Source organism: Pelophylax lessonae (genome assembly GCF_965119305.1).
Source record: "Pelophylax lessonae genome assembly, chromosome: 5".
NCBI classification, from domain to species: Eukaryota; Metazoa; Chordata; class Amphibia; order Anura; family Ranidae; genus Pelophylax; species Pelophylax lessonae.
In genome coordinates, this window is record NC_138772.1 from 433189869 (window position 1) to 433211467 (window position 21599).

Consider the following 21599-nt stretch of genomic DNA (forward strand, 5'->3'; position numbering starts at 1 on the left):
CCCTCTCCTCTCCTCCCCTATCCCTCTCCCCTCCCCCTCTCCTCCCCTCCCCCTCTCCTGATCGCCTCCATGCCACGCCGCATTGATGCAGTTATTCATGCAAAAGGAGCCTTGACCAAGTACTGAGTGCATACTATACTGTACATGGACAAACTTTTCAGTAAGCAAGCCAACATCTCTGTATTAAAAATCCTTTTTTTAATTGGTCTTGTGTAATAATCTACTTTTCTGAGATATTGAATTTAAGGTTTTTACTAGCTGTAAGCCATAATCAAAATTAAAAGAAGAAAAAATGCTTGAAATTTATTATTCTGTGTGTAATGCATCTATATAAAATACATGTTTCACTTTTTGAATTGAATTACTGAAATCAACTTTTTGATGCTCTTTGATGCACCTGTACGTATTGCAGTCGGCAAGTGATTTAATATATCTTTACCACAACAGGGCAGTTATATATATACACAGTATTAGTAAAAGCTGTGCCTTTTGTGTATACACTTTTCACCTACAAAGATTAGAAGTATAAACTATCTAACTTTCTGTGCACTGCATAAATACAGTTGTGCTCATAAGTTTACATACCCTGGCAGAATTGATGATTTCTTAGCCATTTTTCCAAGAATATGAATAACACAAAAACTTTTTTTTCTCTCATGGTTAGTGTTTGGCTGAAACCATTTATTATCAATCAACTGTGTTTACTCTTTTTGCACACAAGTTGACACAAAGGGGTTTGAATGGCTATTAAAGGTAACCATCCTCACCTGTGATCTGTTTGCTTGTAATTAATTAGTGTGTGTGTATAGTCAATGAGTTTCTGGACTCCTGACAGACCCTTGCATCTTTCATCCAGTGCTGTACTGACGTTTCTGGAGTCTGAGTCATGGGGAAAGCAAAAGAATTGTCAAAGGATCTGCGGGAAAAGGTAGTTGAACTGTAGGAAAGGGTTATAAAAAGATATACAAGGAATTGATAATGCCAATCAGCAGTGTTCAAACTCTAATCAAGAAGTGGAAAATGAGGGGTTCTGTTGAAACCAAACCACTGTCAGGTAGACCAACTAAGATTACAGCCACAACTGCCAGGAAGATTGTTCGGGATGCAAAGAAAAACCCACAAATCACTTCAGGTGAAATACAGGACTCTCTGAAAACATGTGGTGTGGCTGTTTCAAGATGCACAATAAGCAGGCACTTGAAGAAAGATGGGCTGCATGGTCGAGTCGCCAGACGAAAGCCATTACTACGCAAATGCCTCAAAGTATCGTGCTTACAATACGCCAAACAGCACAGAGACAAGCCTCAAACCTTCTGGCACAAAGTCATTTGGAGTGATGAGACCAAAATTTAGCTTTTTGGCCACATCCATAAACGCTACATTTGAAGAGGAGTAAACAAGGCCTATGAAGAAAGGTACGCCATTCCCACTGTGAAACACGGAGGTTGATCGCTGATGTTTTGGGGATGTGTGAGCTACAAAGGCACAGGAAATTGTCAGAATTGATGGCAAGATGAATGCAGTATGTTATCAAAAAATAGTGGAGGAAAATTTGCATTCATCAGCCCGGAAGCTGCGCATGGGACATGCTTGGACATTCCAACATAACAATGATCCTAAACACAAGGCCACGTTGACCTGTCATTGGCTACAGCAGAATAAAGTGAAGGTTCTGGAGTGGCCATCTCCGTTTCCTGACCTCAATATCATTGAGCCACACTGGGGAGATCTCAAACGTGCAGATCATGCAAGACAGCCCAAGAATTTACAGGAACAGGAGGCTTTTTGTCAGGATGAATGGGTAGCTTTACCAGATGGTAAGAACAAAAGACTTCTTCAAGCTGTCATTGATGTTAAAGGGGGCAATGCACGGTTTAAAGAACTGGGGTATGTAAACTTTTGACCTGGGTCATTTGGGTAGTTTCTGTTGTCATTATGATTTTTTAAAAAAAAGTAAACACGGTTGATTGATAACAAATGGCTTCAGCCAAACACTAATCATGAGTGAAAGAAAGTTTTTGTGTTCATATTCTCTGAAAAATGGCCAAGAAATCATAAATTCTGCCAGGGTATGTGAACTTATGAGCACAACTGTACTGATGTGCTGATCCTCCTTTCTCTACTTCCTTTGCGTTGTGCCAAGGTTTACATTTGTAATTGCTGTGATTTGGCCAGCTCAGTGATCACAAGGTACAGAGCTACTCTGGCTGTTTATCTGTGATGTTAAATGACAGCACCCCTGACCACCCGCTTAATTACAATGACCGTTCAGGAGGTAAGTAAAGAGGATCTCCACCCTGAGGGAAAAAAATGTAAAAGCTGGTGGATAAAAATACTGTAACTACTGATGGTGACATTTAATAAAGACAATTGCCCATCCAGGGATCCAGCACTGTCCTCTCCCCGACCTGTTCTTTGCCAGTCTTTTGGTCCCATTGCAGCCATGTTTACTGTGGGAAGCTGACTTTGACTCCCTGTGGCTTAACCCCTGCATATACATGAGCCACGCTGCTCTCTGTGAACAGACCTCATGGGACGCCATTCAATTTTGAGAATGAACAGGAAGCTGCTCAGCACAGAGCACTTCCCATTCATTCATTCACTGTCCAGTGCAGCTGAGGCTGCAAAGAAAGGGACTGGAGAATCTCTGTCCCCAGTCCCTATCTCTGTATCGAATGTTAGACATCAGGGATCTGTTTAGACCCTGGATATTTCACCAAAGCCCCCCAACTGGGTTCCAAAAAAAAAAAAAGGTAAACAACTGATGCCATCTACTGCCCTACCAACACTGTCCACTGCTCTACTGACTGACACTGTCCACTTTTAAGGTAGTGTAAGTTTTTGTATGTTTTTACAGTGACATTTGTTACACTTTTCCTTTTGATTTAGTTAGGCCTTGCTAGTTTTTTTTCTTTAGAAAAAAGGGCACCCAACCCTGTTGATCTTTGATCTTTTGTTTAGGTAGATTAAGATTTTCCCCCTCGCAAAATTTACCTACCCCTGATCCAGATTACCTTTGGTGGCTGGCCAATTGTAATTCATCTCTGTGGTTACTAAAGGTATGACCCATTTAGTTTGCTTTGTATTGACCTTGTATCGAACAAATCAGAATACCAGTGACAAAGCTCACTTTGTTCTCTCTTGAACAATATTTTGTTAGTGTTTCTTCTACAATGTCAACTGAATGTGTAAACCTGGTATTGTGGCATTTGGAAAATACAACTGCTGTCAATAGATATATTCTGCTAAAAGCGTGTAGGGTGGCAGGATGGCTTATTGCAGATTGGGAGGCTGATGGTTATGGAGAGGTCAGAGGCACCAAACCAAAGATGTCCCTAAAAATCCACTGCAAAGACTAAAATATATAAAAATATAATCAATTTTTTTTGTCTGATTTGTCTTTGCCAGGGGTTGAATTTGGGGCACGAATGATTACAATTGACGGCAAGCAGATAAAGCTTCAGATTTGGGACACAGTAAGTACATATTCAAAACCTGTTATGTATGAAATGTATTCTAATTTTTATAGGACTCTTTGGAAACTGTACGTTTATGCAATGGAGTACAAACACTTCCTCTCAAAACCTCTCCAGCTTTCATAGCTAATGGGCGGATTAGGAGACCTAATGGGAATTTCCCACTGAGGATTTCACATTGTGCGTTCACTTCTGCTGAGCTCTGTTGCTTTTCCCTAGCTATAGCTTTCTCCCATACACCACACCAGTGCAGAGAGAGACTATGTTTTATATTACTGTAATAATTTAACGGAATTTGTATCTATTTTTTTTTTTTTTTAACCTGGTAATTATTTGCTGTTTTTCTTTCCTGCACTTCTACACTGTAACACACTGTATATACTAACCCCCCAACACCACAGTATTCCAGCAGCCAACTAGAATTCACTGCGTCATGTGTCTGAGGCTATAGGGGGAGGTGGAGTCAACCTCTCCATAATTTCACAGCTTTTGGGCCTAGCGATTGGCTGATGAACCATTAAGGCCTCATGCACATTGGACGTGTTTACAGCTACTCCTAGAGGCGTCAAGCATTTTGTTTCCTGCCGCTAATTTCCCCCTGCATGTTAGCCTATGTGTGCTATAGCCTATAAGCTTTTAGCAGTGTTTAATTGCAGGAGACTTTAGAGGTAGGGAAAACCAAAAACCACTGCCAGTAAGTCCAGGATCAGCAGAGTTTGGGCAGATAAAACACTTGACGCTGCTAAATGCACCTATACCCTGGGCGCATTTAGCGCTTGAGCTTTAATTAATTTTAATGGTCAGAATAAATTATTTCAACACTTACAAGCGTCTGCATTTTTTCTGCAAAATCGCTGCTGGCTTCTAGGAGAGTTAAATAAGCGTCCTGTGTGCATGAGGCTTAAAGCTAAATCGCAGGAATTCAGCTAATTTATAAAAAGTGCAGGCATACAAGATGTTAAAGTCCAGTCAGGTGCATGCCACTTCCTGGACTTGTCTCTATCATTTATGTCTGACGAATTTATTGCACTCCCGGAGGATATACTTGGGGCTGTGGGAGTAGAGAAGCACACAGAGCAGCTATGCTGAGCCCTCCACTCTGCTGATCATTAGCAGAAGCCTTTTGTATTTTTTGAATGATTTCATATAATACAAAGGCTTCTGTGATTGGGAAGGAAGTGGGGAGGGGAAGGGAGAGGCAAGTATAGCAGCTGCATTGACTCTACACTTGAAAAAGTAGTGGTAGTGTCCCCCCTCCCTTCTGGTGGTTTTTCAGGGTGGAAGTGAGCATCTCCTGCTCCCTGGGTTGGTCGGACCCCCGAATGTCCTTTCTTCCCTCATGTCGCATCCACTCACTATCAAGGTCCCTCTGCGGACCACCCCCCATATACCCCCTCTACCCCCTCCAAAGGGCCACGCCTGTTTTTTGTTTGGGGGTGTCGAGCGGGTGCTGGGGGCGCCCTCGGCTGTGTAAATCACATTTTTTTGGGGGTATGGTCCTGAGAGGGGGTCCCTAGCGAGGTTCCCCCCTTACTGTCCAAGTATACCTGGGGATCCCTGGAGCCGCATGTATGCCACCATTTTGCAGTGGATGACTGCATGTGTAATCGGCGGCCATATTTGTGTAGCCCGACAGCCATTTTCTTGTAGTTTCCTATTGCTATCTCACGGCGGCCATGTTTTTGAAGCCTATGGAGCAGAGAATCTGCAGTGGGCCTCTAGAGTTGCAGTTTCTGTACTTCCTCTTTCTCTTTGATCGCCACATGACGTGCAGCCTGGCTCTATGGCTCTGCATCTGAGTAGGGTGTGGTGAGTCCCTGTGAGTGTTAAACGGCTCCCTCTTTCTGCTATAGATATTTGGTGTGCTGGCACTTGTGATGCCACTGGTGCAGCAGTGGGGGAATTTTTAACAGCAATTTTTACACTTTTTGCTGGTGGTCCCCAGGTTAACCATGGAGTCCCTGGAGCACGTCACCACCTGACCCCCTCTCAGAAGCTGCAGGGCCCGCCGGGTCCCAGTCTGCCTTGTCTGCTATGACGGCAGTCCTGAAGTCACTGGTGTTAAAAGTAGATATGGCCCTTCAAAATAGAACGAACAAAAAGTGTAGTCTGCCTTCACCTGCATCCTCTGCCGCCTCAAGTTCTGAGGATGATTTGGCCTCCGCGGATGCGAGTCACCCCACTGGGTCTAGAGTTGGACGAAAAAAACTTCTGGAACTCGAGGGGTGTTTTAGGGAGAAAAAGGCCTGGGGGACTCAAGGGCTCTTAAAGTGAAGCTACTCTTTACCTCCATTACATAGACATGTGTAAACTGCGGCGCTGCAGAGTGTCTGCTTCCCTTTTTTTTTTTTTTTGCTTACTATTGTCTGGCAAAGGCTTCTTGCCTAGAACATACAAATACAGTAGGTGTAGAAATCTTTATTCTTCAACCCTGAAAAACGATGGTGTACTCGCGCCTAGGTATTTAGTTATGGTATTTTGGGAAGCAGCAAGTATTCAAGAACACTACCGAGGTAGTGATCTTATAGGTAAATGATGGATATATAAAAGACCGCGCTACCCTAATAATTTCCTGTGACAGTATAAATAAAAATATAAAAGGTGCCTGTGCAATCTTATAACCAATGCTCATATAATAACTTAGTAAGATGGATAAACAATATATATATTACTGTGAGATACCGTGATTCCTCTTATGGTGCAACGTGCTGATGATAAATATACTGTATAATATACCACTCAGAAGATAAATAAATAAAAAAAAAATAAATAAATAAAAAAAAATAAAAAATAAAAGTCCAATGCAAGCAAGTCCATAGAGTGAATACAAAATGGTAAGTGCAAAAAATGTGCTCAAACACTGCCGGTGTGGGGATAAAAGTGCTGCGTGCCGGTGATCCTTGGGTTCTCACTCTGTGCCCAGGGGTAAGGTAGCACACTTACCGGAAGGTGTGGATTCCAATGGCATACGCCAAGAGGAATCAAAATCGCTTTGTCTGCTGCTCCTGTATAGACAGACAAAGCGATTTTGATTCCTCTTGGCGTATGCCATTGGAATCCACACCTTCCGGTAAGTGTGCTACCTTACCCCTGGGCACAGAGTGAGAACCCAAGGATCACCGGCACGCAGCACTTTTATCCCCACACCGGCAGTGTTTGAGCACGTTTTTTGCACTTACCATTTTGTATTCACTCTATGGACTTGCTTGCATTGGACTTTTATTTTTTATTTTTTTATTTTTTTTTTTTTTTATTTATTTATCTTCTGAGTGGTATATTATACAGTATATTTATCATCAGCACGTTGCACCATAAGAGGAATCACGGTATCTCACAGTAATATATATATTGTTTATCCATCTTACTAAGTTATTATATGAGCATTGGTTATAAGATTGCACAGGCACCTTTTTATATTTTTATTTATACTGTCACAGGAAATTATTAGGGTAGCGCGGTCTTTTATATATCCATCATTCTTCAACCCTGTCAATGCAACTGACTCGATTCATCACACCCTATTAACTTGATCAGAAGATTTTACAACAGCACCACCTGCTGGTGAACCATGTAGAATGCAATTTACCAAATAGTATGCACAGGAACAAAAAGTGCCAAAAAAAGATGGTAAAGCTAAGCTTTTTCAGATGTCCTCACTTATTAAACCACATAAAGACCAAGCTTATTTCTGACACCATGTTGTTTACAAGTTAAAATCCATATTTTTTTGCTAGAAAATTACTTGGAAACCCGATAGACAGATAGATGGATAGATAGATGGATAGATAGATAGAGAGAGAGATAGATAGAGAGAGAGATAGAGAGATAGAGAGATAGAGAGATAGAGAGATAGAGAGATAGATAGAGAGATAGATTAGATAGATTAGATATATCTATCTATGTGTGTGTGTGTATGTATGTATTAGATATATTTTAGCAAAGACTCTGGAGAATAAAATGGGTGGTCATTTTAAATATTTTGTCACACAGTATTTCAAATGCAATTCTTTGGGAAAAAATAGACTTCACCGAATTTTTAAAAAAATAAACAGTAGTTAGCCCATTTTATATTGTGAAAGATGTCACGCCAAGTAAATGGATGCCTAACATGTTACGGTTTAAAATTGCGAATCCGGCTTTTTTCGGGACTCTAACCAGCTGGCGGACGTTCGCCTAATTGCTAATTTCTCCCGGTGGGACAGGAGACCCGGGCAGAGCGGCGGGAAGTGGGGGGGGGGGGAGGATGTACGTTGCTCGCTGGGATAACAGCCGAGCAGCTGCTGAGCCGAATCGGTTGTGATCACCAGAAAGCCGACCGCCGACTCTAAAAAAAATCAGTACCGGGTTGATGCCTGCAGCTGCACCCGGTACAGCCACTTCAAGCCAATGTACAGGTACATCAGTTTGCGGAAAGTGGTTAAAGAGATGATCAACTTATCAGATGTAATTTTGTGAGGATTTTGCTTTTTATTTCCAGGCAGAACACTAGGCCAGATCCTTCCCAAATAATGTAAATTATTCAACATGAACTCTACAACTAGCATTTTCACAGTTAACACACCTTGCGTTTTATGCTTCTATTCAAACAAGGTAACTGGATATTCCTAGCCATTACTGCCAATAATAACTCTTAGATGGGCCCAAAGATTTGACGTATTTTTGTTTCTCTTACGTCCTCCGACAGTCGCCGCCTCTTCATATTCGTCATATATGGGGTATTAGACTTTGCTCCGAAGGAGTAGCTAGGCAACAGAATATGTTAACATTAAAGCTTTTAACATATCCCACCCTCAAGGGGTGGTCCCCTCAGTCAATACCCTCCTACTTCCTGCAACCATATCTCAGTTTCAATGTCTAGCTTGTCAGGAGTGGCTGGCTCTCTCTGTGCTGGGGCTTTGTGCCCCAGACTCTTTCTTCTTTTTTGATTTTTTGTTTGAGTTTTCTCTCTACCTTTACTTAGCTGTTCTTTTTGTCAGCGTTAGTTCTTCGGATGAAGAGGATCATGCGGGCTGGGTCTCGGGCTGATCCCCCTGGTCGCAGGTCGTGGGTCAGTGGCTTCCCAGCCTGCCATCGAGCGTTCAGCCAGGTAACGCTCCTGGCACAGTGAACGACCCATCCCTGTTCGGTGCAGGGATGATTGGTGAGGTGGCTACCTCACTGGACGCTGTGCGGTTTCTTAACCCCCATTCTGTGCGTCTTGTATGCGACTCTCCCTGCCTCATGTGCAGCGGCTTGTTCGCCTGTGCGGGTCCCCCACGCCATTGTGAGGTAAGTGTATCTATGTGGGGACCTGTCTGTCTGGGGGGGTGTCAGTCTGGGACTGTGTAACCTGCCTCTGTTCACACTGTTTGTCTCCCTATCACTCGGCTGCATGCTGTGGGCTGCAGGGGGGGGGGGGGGGAGCTGTGTGACACTGTGTGTGTCAGCCTTGTCAGTGTGAGAAGCTGTGTGCTGTGGGGCATGTTTTTGGGCATGTTTGGGCACTATACAGCGATCGCTGCGGCGATCTGACATGTTTTTTTATAATGACATGTGTGCATTACTGTACTGTGGAGCGGCGGTTTCGGCGCCAAACGGCGCCATTTTGCCTACACTCGCTCCGGCCGCATTTTCTACATGCATGGCGGCCATTTTCTTGTAGCCTCCCATAGGCTTGCATAGAGCGCCCTGGCAGCATCACTTCCTCTTCTCCAGGAACACAGATCGAGGCAGCAGCAGCGGCGAGGGTCTCCTCAGGTTATATCCTTCCTATCCATTGCCTGTGTCAGTTTTATTGTCCCTGTGGTGGTCTCATTGTGCTTGTGTGTGGTGCGGTGGGCTGCGCTCGCCGCGCTTGTTAAAGGGGCAGTTAACCCTTTCTTATCCGGCATTTGTAATAGGGGCAATGGATTCTCAGGAGGGCAAATTTCCTACCGCCTTGGTGGAAAGCCAGGGGACCGCTGTTTCCCCCCCAGGGGGGGATTTAGCCACTATTGTGGCTGACCTTGCTGCTCAGGTGCAGATGCTGGTGGCTGCTCAATCTACTAAAAGACCCAGAGTTTCTCTTTCCTCTGATTCTGAGGGTGAAGGTGATGGGGCTGTTATGGCGGGGGCCTCCTTATCGGGGTCCCGCTCCTCCCTGGATCTAGTGGGGTCCGAGGTGGAGGCTGAAGTTGAAGGGGTTGATGATTCTCCCCCTGGCTCGCCTGAAGAGCTTGCAATCATGGATGAATTGATTGCTTCCATAAAACAAACGCTGCGTTTGCAGGATGAAGTGTGTCCCCCCGCTGCCTTGGCGGCTTATGGGACGCAGAGAAAACGCAGGACGCCGCAGGTTTTTCCCTGCAATGATGATTTTCAGCGCGCTGTTAAGGAACAATGGCGCAATCTGCGCAAACCTTTTGCTGTACCAAGTAGGTTCAAGCTGCGTTATCCTTTCTCGCCTTCCACTGATGAAAGGTGGTGTGTACCACCCCCAGTGGATCACGCAATTGCGGTTTTAAACAAATCCACTGCGATTCCTGCAGAGGATTCCCCTGTGTTCCGTGATGCCACGGATAGGAGATTGGAGTCTCTTGCCCGTCATACTTATTCTGTTACGGGTTCTATGCTTAAGGCTCTGTTTGCCTCTCTCATGGCGGCCCAGGCGGTCGCAAGTTGGACGCAGATGCTTAGGCGCGTCCTAGTGGCCGATTCGGCCTCGCCGGCGACCCTGGATATGGTGGATCAAATCCACCAGGGTGTCATGTATCTGTGTGATGCGGACTTGGACCTAGTCCCGTTGGCTGCACGTGTGCACAGCGTGGCGGTGTTGTCTCGCCGCCTGGTTTGGTTGAAATGTTGGTCGGTGGACCAGTCTTCACGTAAGACCTTAGCCAATCTGCCTTATGATGGGTCTCGCCTTTTTGGGGAGTCCTTGGATGTGTTAATTAAGGGGATCACCGGAGGTAAGAGCACTCTCTTGCCCCATTTCCCCAAGGCTAAGGGGGCTTCTGGGAAGAAGCATGCTAATTTTCGGCCCCCTCAGGGGTCCTTTCGTGCCTTTCGGTCGCACTACAAGGGCAAGCCGTTCAAAGGTCAAGGCTCTCAGAAGAAGCCCTGGTCTGCAAAACAGAAGTCCGGTCAATCCGGATCCGCAGCCCATAACAGTGCGGCCTGAAGGGGCGCCCTCACCCAGTTTTGGGGTGGGGGGGACGCTTGCTCGGTTTTCTTCAGCCCTGGTTGGCCCGCGTGCGGGACAGATGGGTTCAGGAGATCGTTCGATCTGGTTACAAGATCGAGTTTCTCTCGCAAGTTCCGCATGGAATCCCTGCGGTCGGTGGTGGCTGCCCTGGTTCCGGGGGAATTCATGGCCTCCATCGATTTGAAGGATGCGTATCTTCACATCCCCATTTTCGAGGGTCACCAGAGGTACCTTCGATTTGCCATTGCGGAGGATCACTACCAGTTCGTGGCGTTGCCCTTTGGTCTCGCCTCGGCTCCGCGGGTCTTCACCAAGGTGCTTGCACCGGTTCTGGCATTGAGGGCCCAGGGCATTTCTGTCCTGGGGTATCTGGACGACATTCTGGTTCGGTCTGCGACCAGCCAGGGTCTGGAGAAGGACCTGTCGGTCACGATGCAAACTCTGCAGGAGTTTGGTTGGACGATAAATTTTCCAAAGTCGACACTGAGTCCGTCGGTTCGTCTTCCCTACCTGGGAATGATTCTGGACTCGGGGCAGGTGAAGGTCTTCCTGCCGGAAGACAAACTCAGAACTCTTCAGGAGGAAGTCAGGTCCCTCAGGGACGTTCCACACTCGTCTCTGCGGACGTGCATGAGATGTCTGGGATTGATGGTCTCTGCCTTCGAGGCGATTCCCTTCGCCCAGTTTCACATGCGGGGTCTCCAAGCAGAGATCCTGTCCATGTGGGACGGGCGACCTCAATCTCTGGATCTTCAAATCTCGTTGAGTCATCACACCAGAAGAGACCTTCTGTGGTGGCTCCAGTCCCCGATGGTGTCCGGGGGCAAGTCGTTTCGTCCTATCTCGTGGACGGTGATCACCACGGATGCCAGCCTGTCGGGCTGGGGTGGTGTTCTGGGTGTTCTGTCCGCCCAGGGAACTTGGTCGGAGGGGGAGTCTTCCCTTCCGATCAACATTCTGGAATTGCGTGCGATAAATCTCTGTCTTCATCGCTGGACGGACCGGCTGCAGGGCTGCCCGGTTCGGGTGCAGACGGACAATGCCACGGCGGTGGCCTACATCAACCACCAAGGGGGCACCAGGAGTGCCCGAGCGGCTCGAGAAGTGGCCGACATTCTGTCTTGGGCCGAGACTCATGTCCTGGCGATAACGGCGGTTCACATTCCGGGGGTGGAGAACTGGCAGGCGGACTATCTGAGTCGCCAGACCCTGGATCAGGGGGAATGGTCTCTCCACCCGGCTGTCTTCCAGTTGTTGTGCGCGAAGTGGGGTCTTCCAGATGTGGACCTGTTCGCGTCTCGTTTCAACAACAAGGTGAGAAGGTTCGTGGCAAGGACGCGCGACCCTCGGGCAGACGCGTTAGTGGCCCCGTGGCATCAGTACAAGCTGATGTACGCGTTTCCACCGATTCAGTTGCTGTCCAGGTTCCTTCGCAGGTTACACTCGGAACGCAGCACGGTGATTCTTGTGGCACCGGACTGGCCTCGCCGGTCCTGGTACGCAGACCTCGTGAATCTGGCGGTCGACGCCCCGTGGCGTCTGCCTCTTCGAGACGATCTCCTGTCTCAAGGACCGATATATCATCCTGCTTTACAGTCGCTGGCTTTGACGGCCTGGCTGTTGAGACCGAGGTCCTGAAGGAGAAGGGTCTCTCCCCAGAGGTCGTTCATACTTTGATCAACGCGAGGAAGTCTTCCTCGGGGAAGGTTTATTACCGTACTTGGAAAGCCTATTTTGCCTGGTGTGAGTCCAGGGGGTTTTCACCCCGCACGTACTCGGTTTCCCGAGTGCTGTCCTTCCTTCAAACGGGTGTCGATCAGCGTTTGGCGCTGGCTACGATAAAGGGTGAGGTGTCTGCGCTGGCCGTTCTGTTTCAACGTCCCGTGGCTTCCAACTCCTTGGTTGGCACTTTTGTTCAGGGGGTGCGGCATCTGGTTCCTCCTAGGAGGGATCCTCTGCCCCCGTGGGACTTGAATCTCGTTCTGTCTGTGTTACAACGTGCTCCTTTTGAACAGATCAGGGAGATCTCGTTGTCTATGTTGTCCAAAAAGGTCGCCTTTTTGGTTGCGATCACTTCGGCTCGCAGAGTGTCGGAGCTGGCGGCTTTGTCCTGCAAGTCTCCGTATCTGGTTGTTCATTTGGATAAGGTGGTCTTGCGACCTAATCCTTCTTTTCTTCCGAAGCGAGTTTCGGAATTCCATCTTAATGAGGATATTGTCTTGCCTTCGCTGTGCGCGAAGCCTAAACATCCAAAGGAGGTGAGATTACATTCTTTGGATGTTGTTCGGGCGATAAGGGTTTACCTTAAATCGACTGAGTCTTTTCGAAAGACGGACTCCTTGTTTGTTCTTCCAGAGGGTCCTCGGAAGGGCATGGCGGCGTCGGCCTCTACCATCGCCAAATGGATCAGGCAGACCATTGAACAGGCCTATGCCTTGCAGGGGAAGGTTCCCCCTGTGCCTGTGAAGGCGCACTCGACTAGATCTCTGAGTACGTCTTGGGCCTGTCGTCATGGGGCTTCTGTAGCCCAGGTGTGTAAGGCGGCGACTTGGTCGACCGTGCACACTTTCACAAAATTCTACAAAGTAGATGTTCAGGCATCGGCGGATGCTTCCTTTGGCCGCAAGGATCTTAGTGCGGCAATTCCCTAGGGTCCCTTGTTGGGGACCTCTGGCTGTTGGGATAAGTTTTTTATCCCCTGGTTATTTGTCTTTTCCATGGTTGTTGCTCCTGTTGAGCAATTATTTTTCCTGTAGCCCAGCTGGTTTCCTTCCTTTGGTAAGGTTCCTTTCTTTGATGCGGAGACTGCGTTGCCTTTCGGCGCGGATGCTTTTCCCACCCCTCATGTTTGCACTGCTTTGGGACGTCCCCATATGTGACGAATATGAAGAGGCGGCGACTGTCGGAGGACGTAAGAGAAAACTGAATTTTTGTAAAATCTTACCTGTAAAATTCCTTTCTCTGAGTCCTCCGACAGTCGCCGCCCCCGCCCCTCTTTTGGGGTTTGGTTGTATACTCTACTGCTATTCCACTGAAACTGAGATATGGTTGCAGGAAGTAGGAGGGTATTGACTGAGGGGACCACCCCTTGAGGGTGGGATATGTTAAAAGCTTTAATGTTAACATATTCTTTTGCCTAGCTACTCCTTCGGAGCAAAGTCTAATACCCCATATGTGACGAATATGAAGAGGCGGCGACTGTCGGAGGACTCAGAGAAAGGAATTTTACAGGTAAGATTTTACAAAAATTCCGTTTTTTTGCAGTTACTCATCCCATGCTTATGGTGTTTGTACATGTGTTGCACACTGCTGCTTTTCCTGGAGAAGGTTGAGACGAGAAATAGTCCCAGACCAACTTTTTCTCTCCTCATCCATCTCCATTTCAATTTGAAAGAGACAAAAAAGATTAAACAACTGGCTTGCTGAAGTTGCTGGCACCCTTTTGTGGGTTGGTTGCTGACACCTGGCAGTGTGGGTGTCTTGCTGAGTTACTGGCACCCTTGTGGGTCGGTGGCTGACTCCTGTCAGTTTGGGTGGCTGGCACTGTTGTGTGTCGGTGGCTGATGCCTGGCAGTGTGGGTAGCTGGCTTGCTGGCACCCTGTTGTGGGGTGGCTGACTGGTGTCACCCTGTTGTGGGTCAGTGGCTGATGCCTGGCAGTGTGGGTGGCTTGCTGAGTTGCTGGCACCCTTGTGTGTCAGTGGCTGACACCTGGCAGTTTGCCCTTTTTGACGCCTGGCAGTTTGGGTGGCTGGCTGGCATCCATGTTGTGGGTCGGTGGCTGATGCCTGGCAGTGTGGTTGACTTGCTGGCACCCTGTTGTGGGTGGCTGCCTGGCTTGCTGAAACACTGGTGGCTGGCTTGGTGTCACCCTGTTGTGGCTGGCTGGCTTGGTGTCACCCTGTTGTGGCTGGCTGGCTTGCAGGAACACTGGTAGGACTGGCTTGGTGTCACCCTGTGGTGGGTGGCTGGCTTAGTGTCACCCTGTGGTGGGTGGCTGGCTTGGTGTCACCCTGTGGTGGGTGGCTGGCTTGGTGTCACCCTGTGGTGGGTGGCTGGCTTGGTGTCACCCTGTGGTGGGTGGCTGGCTTGGTGTCACCCTGTGGTGGGTGGCTGGCTTGGTGTCACCCTGTGGTGGGTGGCTGGCTTGGTGTCACCCTGTGGTGGGTGGCTGGCTTGGTGTCACCCTGCGGTGGGTGGGTGGCTGGCTTGGTGTCACCCTGCGGTGGGTGGCTGGCTGGCTTGGTGTCACCCTGTGGTGGGTGGGTGGCTGGCTGGCTTGCAGGAACACTGGTGGGTGGCTGGCTTGCAGGAACACTGGTGGCTGGCTGGCTTGCAGGAACACTGTGGTGGGTGGGTGGCTGGCTGGCATGGTGTCACCCTGTTGTGGGTTAAAAATGTGCAATAAATAGAAGGAAAAAAAAGCAGGGCGGAGCCTTCCCTGCTGCTTGGTGTATCTTCTCAGCTGTGCGATCTCATTGTTACAAGCATGACTCCAAGTGGCTGTTTGTGAGTATATTGATTTTAATAAACGGCTGTTACCAGCTTATCCGCACGGAGAGCATTAGATTTATTTTTGCTTCTTTACTTATGTGGTGATCTCTATGTGCCCTGTGTGAAAGCGGCACCATCGCGGTTACATTGTCCCTGTGCATCCGTCTGAGACCTCCTTACCATTTGGTGACATCTGCCTGTGACCCCAGAGGGGTAAAAAAGCGTTTTTTTGACTCAGTGTTCTGGGTCAAATCTTAAGGTGAGAGGCTTTGATCTCTGGTGGCGGTGGAGTGAAGCACAATACCATATATTAATCACTTCTGTGGTGGCCATTACTTTGAGGATTGGAATGCACCTATTTATGGACATTTAATTTCGTGATTTTGAGTGTATGCAAATATTGATTTATTGACATTTATTTTTTGTGTTATATTGGGAAGCACTTATGATTTAAGGTCATTGAGTTTGCTTATTATTTACACATATTGTCATTATACACATCATTTTTTTTTTTATATATTCACTATTCATTTTTCTGATGCAGCACCTGTTTTGGGACGTCCCAATAGTTAAGATCAGGAGCTGTGTCCGTCAATGAGGGAAAGAGAAAAAGGGACACAGCACCCACCCCTCTGTGGAGTTGTAATTCTTCATCCACCAATGAGGACCCTCATTGGTGGATGTCGGACGCATTCGCAGTTGAGGAAGACGGCGGCCATCTTTCCGGTTGGAAACAAACCATGGTGAATGACCATCTCTAAATGCTGCTGCCACTCTGCAAGAATGTGAGTTTCTCTCTGCTTCTTAATAATAAATAGTCTTTTGACATATTACATTATGAGAGGCCCCTTTTTGTCTTTTCTGAGAGAATAACTTAGAGTGGTATAGCGGCTCATGAAGGAAGACAGGTAGTGGAAACAGTCTTGGGTGTAGATCAGTCTCCTATTGATTTGTGCTATCTGCTATATACTGCCTGTGTGATCTTTGGATACGGTAAGGGTATTTTTGATACCTCTGTTGGTGGCGGTTCTGTTTCACCCTGTCTTTCCTAGGAGTGTTGGTGTGGGTCATCTTCAATATCACGTGGATTCCAACCAGCTTATATGTGGATTTTATAAGGACTTTTTATTTATTTATTTACATTCATGCAGAGCTTAACTTTGAATCTGGAGCAGTTGTGCATGGTAACCAATCAGCTTCTGTTTTAGTAAATCTCTCCCATTGTCCTGATGGGGAGAAATAGTCTTGTGACAACGATCTAAGATGGGAATTCCCCTCACTTTTGAAAAATTTTCCTGTCGCTTATCAATAGACAGAAGTGAAAATAATCACCCTAACAGGATTGAGACGGCCAGAAAAACTAATAAGGATTTTAACTCTTCCCTGCTCTAAAAAACACTTGTGACCGGGGCATAGACAAATGGTGTCTTTACAACAAAAAAGTGGTCTGAGGGTTGAATTTGCCACAGGGTTACTTTTAGAAGCAGTGGGAGGGGTGCCCTCCTGCTGCTTCCCGGTGCTTCTTGGTGGTTCCCCGGCTTACCTTACCAATTGGTGAAGCCCAGGATCCATTCGGTGCCGCCTGTGGATTGCAGTAAAGATGAGTGAAGGCAAGATGGCCTCCGCTCATCTCTATGGCCTTGAAGGACCGGAATGACGTAGTCGAAGCAAAGGATCAAAAACTTTTTTTTTTTTTTTTGATCTTTTGCTTTTAACCGCTTGCCGACCTCCGCACGACTATTTACTGCGGCGGTTAGCCCCTCACAGGCAAAGCGAAGTAGGACTACGTCACTAGCCTGTGAGGCTCTAGGGAAAAATGTCAGTCAAGGGTCCGATCTGTCCGCCGCAATGTCGCAGTCCCGCAAAAAAAAAAAATCGCAGATCGCCGCCATTACTCGTTAAAAAATAAACAACAAAAATGACAAAAATCTTTCCCTTAGTAAACGCAATAACTTTTGCGCAAACCAATCAAAATACGCTTTTTGCGATTTTTATTTTACCAAACATAGGTAGAATAAAACAGATTGGGCTAAAATGGTAAAAGATTTTTGATTTTTACATTTTTTGGGGGGGAACTTCATATAAAAAAATGTGAAAAATATTATTTTTGCTAAATTTACGCTCTTCTTTTTTTGTTTATAGCGCATGATCAAAAAATCGCACAGGTGATCAAATACCACCAAAATAAAGCTCTGTTTGTGGGGAAAAAAAAGGATATCGAATTCATTTAGGTACAGCGTCGCACGACCGCGCAATTGTCCGTTAAAGTCACGCAGTGCCGAATCTCAAAATAGGCCCTGGTCAGGAAGGAATCTTCCGGGGCTTAAGTGGTTAAAGGTAGAGGAGAGATTTGGGGTCTTATGGCACTTTTCCACTGCAAGTACCGGCTCGGCCCTGCTTGGCCCTGTTTGCTTTTCCACTGCTGGTACCGCATGGTACGGTGTTGGAACGGTTCGGTACGGTATGGTTTGCCTTTCCACTACAGTTAAGTGGGTGGGATATCAACGGGGTGGGTGGGATTCTCTGACCAATCAGTGGCTAGTAGTGACTGCATGCAAAGGATTGTGGGATATGGTACCGGTTATGGTACCTCTTGGAACCACAATCGAGTAGGTACTGTTTTTGAGAACCGTACCGTTCGGTTCCATGCAGTGGAAAAGCGCCGCTGTATCGTACCGTACCAAACCGTTCCTACACTATACCATGTGGTACCAGCAGTGGAAAAGCACAAAAGCGAACCGAACCGTTCGGTTCCATGCAGTGGAAAAGCGCCATTATAGACACCAGATCTCTCCATAAGGAGGACCTGTCATGCTGTATTGCTATCGCAAGGAATATTTACATTTCTTGGGATTAGCAATAAAAGTTGTATATATAAAAAAAAAATTGTTAAAATATAGTGTAAAAGTGTGAAAATAAAAAAAGTAATAAAAAAACACAACTTTAAAATGCCCCTATCCCCCCATGCTCGCACCCAGTGGTAAACGCATATTTAGGTCACGCCTACAAATGTAAGCCGTGTTGAAACCACACATGCGAACGTCTAAGCAAGAGCAATAATTCTTGCACTGGATCCCATCTGTAACTCTAAACTGGTAACTTGTAGAAATTTGAAAGCGTCTCCTATAGGGATTTTTCGGTACCGTGGTTTGGCACCATTCCACAAGTGTGCACACAATTTTGAAGCATGATATGTTGGGTATCCATGTACTTGGCGTAACATCATCTTTCATAGAAAAATTGTGTGTGTGTGTATATATATATATATATATATATATATATATATATATATATATATATATATATATATATATATATATATATATAAATATATATATATATATATAATATATAATTTTTTTTTTTTTTTTTTATTCATTTAAGTGTATTAAAAAAAAATTGTTTGAAAAATCACTACGTACAAACCGTGCGACATAAAATATTGCAACAAACCCTATTTTATTCTCGAACGTCTCTGCTAAAAAATATATAATGTTTGGGGGTTCAATACGTGTGTGAATTGGCCCGGTAGGCAAGTGGTTAAAAGTTAAACCCATTTATTGGCTATTTATTGATTATCCTGCTAGAGTATTGGGAGTCTATGCCAGTCGTCCAAAGCTTGTTTGTTTTAAAGATGCAGTGCTTTTGTTTCTCTTGGGACCCTACTGCCTATATCTGACACCTTTTTTGTCATACTCTAGGAATAGGAGCCCCCATTGCATCTGTTTTATTATTCTTCCCCTTGAGAAAGTGATGTGCTAAGCTGCCCAAAGGGAGAATGGCTTCCAAAAAATAAACCTTAGTAGGTTTGCAGAAAAAATGTTTTCCTTTGTGAAAATGATTGTATCGATCAGCGCCGCTTAGCATCTTTCTTGCTATATAAATATAAATGCTGTTAGGGGGCTATCCATTTAGAGATGGAAAGCTAACTTAAAGTGGCTGATATTGTAACGTGTGTTCTGGATTCAGATTTAGATGGTAAATCTAAGAGTTTGTACAATCAGGTTGTATAGTATATAGTGAGTCTTTAGACATTTGGGTTTTATTGCCACCTTTAGAAGGTTGGGACACTAGCCAACACAACATATTACGCCAACTCCTGTATAGCCCTGCCTATAATCATAATGCCTATTTTTGTTTCCCCTAGTAAATTAGACACCCTTATTTCAGCTCTGCCTAAAAGTGTAACTATATCTTTTGCTAGTCTTGTTTACACCGCAATACTTTGCGTTCAATGTGCAGTTCTGCATTCACCTTTACATGCATTTGTAATGTGTTTGCTGTGCAATATTTTGAAGGCCTTATTTGTGGGGGATTTCTTTTCTGAGTTGTATTTTTCCAGAATTTGCGATAGATTCCTGGGCAATCCCGTACGTTTCAGTGCAAAAAACTGAAACATGCTGTACTTTTCATTATTTTTCCATATATGTTCGTAGTGGGTTTAAAATCCCGTTCAATTGTAATTTGTCTAAACGAGCTCTTAAAATATTTTTTTCTCAGTCAAATTATACACTACAGATTTTGTCTTTGAATGACTTAGTCTTCAAACAGCTACCCAGATCGTTGCACCCTCTGCAGTCATTTTGGAGGCATTACACCAACCCCACGGGACTAGACTGGAATGTGACCTTTTGGGCAGTGGGGCTCTTCATTGTGACATTTTTCCAGATTTTTTTTGTTCTTTGTTGGTTTAGATGCTGAACACACTCAAATATCTTGGCACAGCCTCCGGTGAGTAGGCCTCAGGATGTAACCAGGAGCTCTTGGCTCTGCATTGCTGTCTTTTCAGTACCTTGTGTTCTGTATACCCAGTCTGAGGACTTGCCCATTGAGTAGGGTCGGTTGGGCTGAAGCTATGGGAGCTACCACACGTGGCACCATTTTAATTCCTGCTACTACCATCTTACAGCAGTAAATGTTAAGGCTGAGGGAGCTCAGCACTGGCATATGTTGGGTGGAGTGTTTTGTGGTCTGAACTACTTCTACCATTCAGCCTAGAGGAAGAATCTTCCCACTGCCAATTTTGGCTTCTGAAACACTTCATAGATTAACTGATCTCCAGTCTCATTCCACTGCCAGCCTTCAATGACTTGGTCACCTCTAGCCGTTGGAAGCCGCCTTCAGCATCAGCTACTTTGGTTTGTAAGAAAGCTTATCTTTGCCCCACTTTGGGCCTGGTTGTTTTTACCACTATGCAGTGCAACAAGATGGCAGTCCCACTGTAACAGTGACCTCAGTCCATACTCCTTCATTGTCCCCAGGGGCAATTTCTCGGTGTCCAGACATATATAACCTAGATCCTGGGACTCCTGTTACTATAAGTTCATCCTCATCAGAATGTTCTGTAGCTCTGCTGAAGAAGCTGAGATCTCCCACCTGTCCACAAGACCCCTAATATCTACTTTGTGTTTGTGATCAGTCTGTGCATAATGATTACTAGAACAGTCTATTGGCAGTGGCCCCTAAGCATCTGCCACACCGTTCACAATAGAATAATTTTGTGACCCCTTTTTATATCCCACCTCTAAATGTGATCAAGGCCCTTGTATTCTCAGAGCAGTCTACTCCTGAATGGGTTATGTTTGAGCAAGTTCCTTATGATTACAAGGTTTTGCTTCTAACCTGATTGATGCAGTGCATTCTACCCTGCAGTTGGAGCATTAGCTTGCTATTCCAGGCATAAGATCAACTAAAAAAAAACTAAACCACACGGTATATAGAACATTCCTCCGAGGACTGGGAGCAACTTATAGAATCATGGATTCCTCCTGACAATGTGCTTCTTTTTACCTTGAAAGTGATTTTATTGATAAGTGGTCTCTGCCCACTGTTGACACGCCAGTCAGTCACCTTAACAAGTACTCCACCTAACAGTTTGATCTTACCATTAGGGATTTCACTGATGGCTCAGTTGGACTCCCTACTAGGACCTCAGTTTGAATTATTTTGAGAGACTCTGTCACATTGTCCCTCATCATGTGCTCCCTGCAGACCTTTTCAGTTCTCCTGAATTAGAGAATCTGACATTTGACCAAGAAGTCCTTTTAATTGCTGCATTCTACTTGAGTGGGGGAATTATCACTTTCCCTCATCTTTGGCAGTTTACTCCCAATGGAGCGACATTTTACAGATATGTCCTCTTGTCTACTCTAAATCTGTTTCTGTGGAACAGACTGCTTTCAAAGTCATTGGGGAATGCCCTAGTTTTTTTGTTTAATTTGGTCTCTGCTGGACAAAACCTAGAGACTGCTAGATCTTTACATCTGGAGCAGTTTTGAGAACTCCCCCTTAAGCACTGATCAGTCTAGGGAGGAGGTCACCAGTTAATTACTATGCCCATACTGTTTTTTTTTTTTTTTTTTTCTTCATGAAACCCAATTTCCTGAAGACCCTTCCTTATCTTTGACTAAGTTACATAGTTACATAGTTACATAGTTAGTGAGGCTGAAAAAAGACACAAGTCCATCC

General features: G+C 45.7%; 1 protein-coding gene across 1 annotated transcript in view; it reads left to right on the forward strand.

Moving 5' to 3' along the window:
- Positions 1-21599, forward strand: part of RAB2A (RAB2A, member RAS oncogene family) — a 166120-nt gene that overhangs the window by 45944 nt on the left and 98577 nt on the right. The window contains exon 3 of the mRNA XM_082258847.1: positions 3409-3476. Coding sequence (XP_082114973.1) covers positions 3409-3476 — 68 coding nt within the window. The remainder of the gene's footprint in view (positions 1-3408; positions 3477-21599) is intronic.